General features: G+C 39.9%; 1 protein-coding gene across 1 annotated transcript; it reads left to right on the forward strand.

Moving 5' to 3' along the window:
• The first annotated feature begins 989 nt into the window (after positions 1-989).
• mc5ra (melanocortin 5a receptor) lies at positions 990-5,003 on the forward strand. Its single transcript, XM_048595609.1, has one exon. It carries the CDS (start codon positions 1,136-1,138, stop codon positions 2,111-2,113), a length of 978 nt encoding a protein of 325 aa, XP_048451566.1. The 5' UTR covers positions 990-1,135; the 3' UTR covers positions 2,114-5,003.
• Positions 5,004-7,321: the final 2,318 nt, after the last annotated feature.

Genomic DNA, 7,321 nt, shown 5'->3' on the forward strand with positions numbered 1-7,321 from the left:
CTGCTCGTTTCCTTTACCACGTTAAACACAATGCCATTGTTCTGTGTTAGTGAAGCAAGTAATTGTTTTTTGAGCTGCTCGTCTTCTGTCTCTCTTCTTCCCCTGACCACTGAGTGCTAACTCTTGCCCCGCTCTCTATTTTTCCAGGTCTGTCACAAGTCAGAAACCTGATTGTACCAGAAAAATTGGAGGAGGACTGCAGCCCTCAGCACTCACCATCTCGCCAGGTACCAGCTCAGAATTTGGCAGCCTGTGAATCTCGGAGGCTCAGTTAGAGGTGGGTGGTCTTGTAAATACATGCAGCCCAAATGTGCAGGAGCAGGGCAGATAGATACGCTGGTCAGGAACCAGTCTGCTGGAGGGCAAAACCATAATCTCGCCCTGCTACAGAGAACTGACTTACAGCGCTCAGTTAATGAAGGATGACATTGGCTATATTTGACTAACTACTGGTTCTCAGTGCATTGCATTGCCCACCAGTGCATTGTTGCACAGCACCAGGTTAACCCCCACTTCTGTGTTTATTTTGAACCTAAAAACCAGATTAATGATGGTGATTATTCTTTTCTCCTTTGTCTATGTAAGTTGTTTGGATGAGATGTAAAAAATGAGATGCCTGCCCTTTCAGATGGACAGGTAAAAGATACTAATATGAAAAAGAGCGGGGAGTTATCTCTGGTGTCCTAGTCAATGCATATCGCTTAACCAATATCACCAGAAACAAAGGATTTGGTCGTGGTCACGTTTGTGCTTGCCGTGTAGATTTTCTACATCCAATAGTCATTATGCTTCTCAAAACTACTTGATTTATTGTAAAGTGCTTTGAGATCCCCTGAGATCTGAAAGGTGCTCTATAGATGCACTATGTTTCATTCTCTGCATGCTCTGAGCAGTTAGAGATTTATCAGAAACACCAAAGTAGACTTGAGTGAAATTTCTGTGAAGACTGATGGAAAGCAATAGTTTCTCTGCCATTTCCTTCTTTTTTCCTCTCATTATAAATTCCCCTGTCTCTGTTCTCAATTTAACTTCGTCTTTTTCTCACTTAGGGAAGATTAGACACGGAGCTTGCACCTTTCTCAGTGAGCATTCTATACTGAAACAACCAAAGGACTATTCTGCGTGTATTTGAAACATGAATTTAACAGAGCTACACTCACATGTGGGATGGCTACAGAACCTCACTCCTGGTGACGATACAATGCATAAGATGAAAAGAACGTCTGCTTTTTGTGAACAAGTCAGTGTAGCCATTGAGATTTTTCTAACTCTAGGTATTATGAGTCTGCTGGAAAATGTTTTGGTCATTGTTGCAATTATTAAGAATAAGAACCTCCATTCCCCAATGTATTTGTTTATCTGCAGCCTCGCTATTGCTGACATGCTGGTAAGTGCTTCCAATGCATGGGAGACCATTGTGATCGCCTTAGTTAACAACAGGCATTTGATTGTTGAAGACAATTTGGCCAAACAGGTGGACAATGTCTTTGATTCATTGATCTGCATTTCTGTCGTGGCATCCATGTGTAGCCTCTTGGCCATAGCTGTCGATAGGTACGTCACCATATTCTATGCTTTGCGTTACCATCACATCATGACAGTAAAACGAGCTGCTTTTATTATTGCAGGTATCTGGTTGTTCTGTACAGGCTGTGGTATCATCTTCATCATCTACTCTGAGAGCCCACCCGTCATCATATGTCTGGTCACCATGTTCTTCATTATGTTGGTCCTAATGGCCTCCCTCTACAGCCACATGTTTCTCCTGGCTCGCTCGCATGCAAAGCGAATTGCTGCATTGACCGGCTACAACTCAATCCACCAGAGAGCAAGTATGAAGGGGGCTATCACGTTAACAATCCTGCTTGGTATTTTTATCATCTGCTGGGCTCCATTCTTCCTGCACCTCATCCTCATGATCTCTTGTCCCAGGAATGTGTACTGTGTGTGTTTCATGTCGCACTTTAATTTGTACCTGATCCTCATCATGTGTAACTCAATCATTGACCCTCTTATCTATGCATTCCGTAGCCAGGAAATGCGGAAGACATTCATGGAGATCATTTGTTGCTACAATTTGAGGACGGCTTGTATTGGACTTTCTGACAAATAAGCCTGCAACAATTGAAGACAGCTGCTTTCAAACCTCCCCACTTTGCAAAAATTGAATGATTAAAATCTGGCCACCTGTTGGTAATTTAGGGGTAATATCAAACAAAATTCTTTCACAGGTCAGTGACAACTCCCAGATTCCTTTCTCCTTATTTAAGGAATAGTTTTGCTCAATGTTGGAGTAACCCATGAATAGAGGGAAGAAGAAAGAGAATCTCCTTAAAATGGAGAAAGGAAGAATGAATAAAGTGGTTCAGAATTAAGAAGGGGTTTAATAGATTTGGTGGAGAGAAAAGGGCAGGACAGTTGAGGCACAGAGGAAACAAATTTAATAGATTGGCAAAAGGATCAGAGAAAGAGATGCAAGAAATGTTTTTGATGCTCTGATTTGTAAAAATCAGGAATGCACTGCCTAAAAGGCTGTGCTAACACATAGTAACTTTCAAATTCAATTGGATAAACACTTGGTAGCCAGGGCTAGGGGAAACCATAGAGCAGCGGGTGTAATTAGAGAGCTTTTTCCAAGGGCTGGCATGGGCACGAGGGGCTGAGTGACTTTCTGGTTTTACCATAAAGGCTGCAGGAACAGAATTATTACAGGCTTCAATTTAGGCGGAAGAAATTTCAATTGGATCAGTCACGGTAAATTATGTTATTCATGTCAAAAAGAGGAGACAATATTAATTAAATCGCATGACCAATAAAGGAGCAGCAAGTAGGTAATTTGGTCCTGCAAGCCTGCTGCGCCATTCACTAAGTTTACAATGGACCTGTCTGCAATCCAATGACCACAATCCCTGCTAACCTTTAATTCCCTTACCTAACAATGGCCAGGCTCCCTTCACCTTCAAAATATTTTGTGACTCCACCTCCATCACTTCTGAGGAGGAATGTTCCAAACTTACATAATGCTCTGAGAAGAAAAAGTATTGCCTATTTCTGTCCTTAACGAGTTGTCCCTAATTTTACAACAGTGTCCCCCAACTTTGGACTCACAAAATTAAACATCGCTTCCACAACCACCTTTCATAATCTTAATGAACTTCAATCAAATCACCCCTCACTCTCTAAACTGTAGTGTAAACAAGCCCAGTCTGTCCAATCTTTCATTGCAATACAATCTGTTTACTGTCGTAAACAATCTAGTAAAGTTTCTCTGAACTGCCTCAAATGCATTTACATTCTTCCTTAAACAAGGAGACCAAAATTCTATTTGGGATGTGGTCACACCAATGCCCTGTGTAACTGAAACATTGCATCTTTACTTTTATGTTCAATTCCTCTTATAAGAAAGATTTGCATCCCATTTACCCTCTGATTACGCGCTGTACCTGTGTACCCACTCTTTGTTACATGGACTGGAATACTTAGATCCTGTCACACTTCAGAATTCTACAGTTGTTCTCCATTGAAGTAATATGAACTTTTTATTCTTCCTGCCAAAACAACTTAGCATTTCCCACATAATATTCCATCTGCCAGATCTGTTGCACACTCCCTTAACTTGTATATTACTCTGAATCCTTGTGTTGTCTTCGCAATACATCTTTATAGCTACTTTTGTGTCATTTGCAAATTTAGCCACCATGCCTTCTATCCCACTTCTAAATCATTAGTATAAATTTTAAAATGTTGAAAACCCAGTACAGATGCCTGTGGAATTGTATTCGTCACATGCTGCCAATCTGACCGAAGGCCCATTTATCTGTACTCTCTGTTTTCTGCCAGCCAGCCAATCTTCTGTCAATGCTGGTATGTTACCCACTACACCATGAGTTCCTACATTGTACAAGAACCTTTTGACAAGAACCTTGTTAAATGCCTTCTGAAAATCCAGGTACAGCACATCAACAGGCTCCTGTTTATCCACAGTATACATTACTCCTTAAAAAAATTCTAATATGTTGGTTAATCAAGATTTTCTGTTCACAAAGCCATGTTGATTCTTTCTAATTACCTTGAGTTTTTTCCAAGTCCCAAGTAAGAACCTCATTAAGGACTGATTTTTGCACCTTCCCCATGACAGACATCAAGCTAATTGGCTGATAGTTTCATGTTTTCAGCCCCCCATCTACTTTCTCGAATAGAGAGTTTATATTAATTACTACCACGTTTAATGGTACCTTTTTGGAATCTTAACAGTTTTTTTTTGTTCATTCATGGGATCTGGTATCACTGGCAAGGCCAGTGTTTCTGGCCAACCCTAATTTAACAGTTCAGCCACATTGGTGTTTATCCAGCATGACATGGGGACCAGACCAGGTAGGAGTGGCCGATCTACTTCCCCAAAAGTATATTAGTCAACCAGATGGGCTTTTACAACAATCAGCGATGTTTACATAATCATTGTTATTTTTTATTGAATTCAAGTGTCATCATCTGCAGTAAAGGGTTTGAACGAACATTCCCAGAACATTAGTTTGGGGTTCTGGGCTACTCGTCCAGTGAGCTTACCCCTACACCACTGCTTCCCCAAAATAGATTTTGGAAAATTTGATGCCATGCATCTTATTGGTCACTTCTTTTAAGACCGTAGCATTAAGATCATCAGAAGCAAGAGACCTATCAAACAGCACTGTGATCATGGCTATCTAATATATTGCAGAGATACTGATTGAGGGAAAAGTATTTGTCAGGACACCATATCAATACGTAAACAAGGAACAAAGTAGGCTATTTGATCCTTCAAGCCTATCCCACCATTCAATAAGCTCATTCAATAAGATCATATCTGATCTGATTTTAACCTCATCTCTAAATTCCTGCATATCCACAATAATCTTTCACTGCCCCCCCCGCCCCGGTAATCCAGAATCTGTCTACTTCTGCCTTAAAAATATTTAATGATTTTGCATCCACTGCCTTTCCAGGAAGGGAATTCCAAAGATTCACAATCTACTGTGACAACTATTTTTCCTCACCTCTGTCTTAAATGGATGACCCTTTATTTTTAACTATGATCCTTTGTTCTAGATTTTCCCACAAAGGGAAACATCCTTTTCACATCCACCTGCTGAAGTCCCCTTCTGATCTTATATGTTTCAACTAAGTCACCTCTGACTCTTCTAAACTCCAGAGGATACAGGCCCAGGCTGATTAGCCTCTCCTAATGAGGAAATCTGCTCAAATGCAGTCTCATCGATGCCCTATGTAGTATAACCTCACTAATCCTTGCTACTATTCAGTTCTCTTCACAATGAAACATAACAAAGCTTTTCATGATTACTTGCTGTAATTGCATATGAACCTTCTGTAATTCATGCACTAGAACATTCAAATTTCTGCATTTCGGAGCTCTACAACATCTCATCATTTAGGTAATGTGTTTTTTTTTATTCTTTCTGCCAAAATGGACAATTTTACACTATCACACATTATGCTCCATTCCCCAGATCCTTGTACACTCACTTAACCTAACTACATCCCTTTGTAGGCTTCTTACATCCTTTCCACCGCTCACTTTACTACCTGTTTTTGTGTCACCAGCAAAGTTAGCTTCAGTCCCTTCAGCCAAAACATTTATATAATTTGTAAAGAGTTGAGGTTTTAGAACTTACCCCTGTGGCACATCACCTGCGACATCCTGCCAGCCTGAAAAAGACCCATTTATTCTGACTCTCTGCTTCCTGTTAGCCTGCCAATCTTCTATCCATGCCAATATATTACCCTCAACACTACGGTTTTAATTTTCTTCAATAATTTTTCATTGCTTTCTGGAAATCTAAGTACAATACTTCCACTGGTTGACCTTTATCGACTGCACCAGTTGCTTGTAGAAAGAACTCCAATAAATTAGTTAACCAGTTATAACACTTCTTCAAATTAGCAGCATTGGATCACTTATATGCAACCTTGCTTTAACATCTCATCTGAAAAAACAGCACCAGCAATAATGCAGCACTGTCTTAGTACTGCACTGGAGTGCAAGTCTTATATTTGTGCTCAAGTGCTAGAGTGTGACTTAACCCTGACATAATGTGACTGGGAGGTGTGAGCTACCACCTGAAGCCTGGCTGACACATCAGTGCCTGATTTTACAACAACTTATGTATGAGTTGTAGAATTCTGAAAAGCTGTGACAATATGGCCTGAGTTAATGGAAATTTGAGATGAATGAAGCAGTTTTATCTAATTGCTCCAAGCTACAGTTTTCAGTAACCATAAAGCAGAATACTGTGGATACTGGAAATCTAAAATAAATCCAGAAAGTGCTTCAAATACTCTGCATCTGTGGAGAAAGAAACAGAGTTAATGTTTCAGGTTGTGATCTTCTATCAGAACTACTTCCAACATTTTCTGTTTCAATGTCATCCACATTTAAACACCTTTTACAAATAAAGTCAGTTTTGCTGAGGACATAACTAGGCCATTCAGATCCTCAAACCTGCTAAGCCATTCAATGAGATCAAAGTTGATCTGGTTGTGACCTTAAGTCCCACTTTCCTGTCTTACTCCATAACCCTCAAGTCCCTTGTAGATCAAACCTTCCACGTCGCTGATCTGCCATCAGAAACTTTTTCAGCATTTCTGATGAAAAGTCATTAACTGAGTATTTCCAATATTTTCTCCTGCTTTTTATTGAAGTTTTCAGTCCCCTGCTGTGTGAATACATTGCTTGGTGTAGCACTGGGCTCTAATGCCGAGGATGTGTCAAGATTTAGCTCCAATGTTTAATAGTGTAACCAGCTCCAACAAGTTTATGACTGAGAGAGCTACAAATGTCTTTTTCAGCTCTGGGCTAGGGTCAGAGATGCATAGTTTCAGAGAGCTTCAGGCAACCAGCTGGAAGCCTGTATGAATGGGAATGGAGCGAGGACAGCTGTAAGACATGGCTCAATTGATTTTCCGTGTTTGAATAAACAACTGGTATTCATTATCTTGGATGATTGACGCAGGTATAATGCTGTAGGTTGGTCACTTTAGAAGCAGAAGGGGGAAGATGAAAGAAAAAAAAACATCAGGAGGAGAGGAAAAATAATTGCCATTTTCAGTTTAATGATACCTCTCGAAGGCATCTAGGAAACAGCAGCTTTTCATGTACAGCGAAATAAGTTGTAAAAGTACATTATATCTGAAGGATTTAGGAAATCAGACTTGATTCACTTTGTTAAAACACAGGTTTACAATTTCTTAAAGATTTTCTTTTATTCAATGCAGCTTAATATATATTGCCCTTTCAAATAGTCTTAAAGATTTAGTTTATAAATAC

This window comes from Rhincodon typus, chromosome 4 (assembly GCF_021869965.1).
Source record: "Rhincodon typus isolate 14 chromosome 4, sRhiTyp1.1, whole genome shotgun sequence".
NCBI lineage: Eukaryota > Metazoa > Chordata > Chondrichthyes > Orectolobiformes > Rhincodontidae > Rhincodon > Rhincodon typus.

Excerpts from the sequence above, each read along its gene's own strand:
- mc5ra (XM_048595609.1), top strand. The coding sequence starts at position 1,136 with ATGAATTTAACAGAGCTACACTCACATGTGGGATGGCTACAGAACCTC.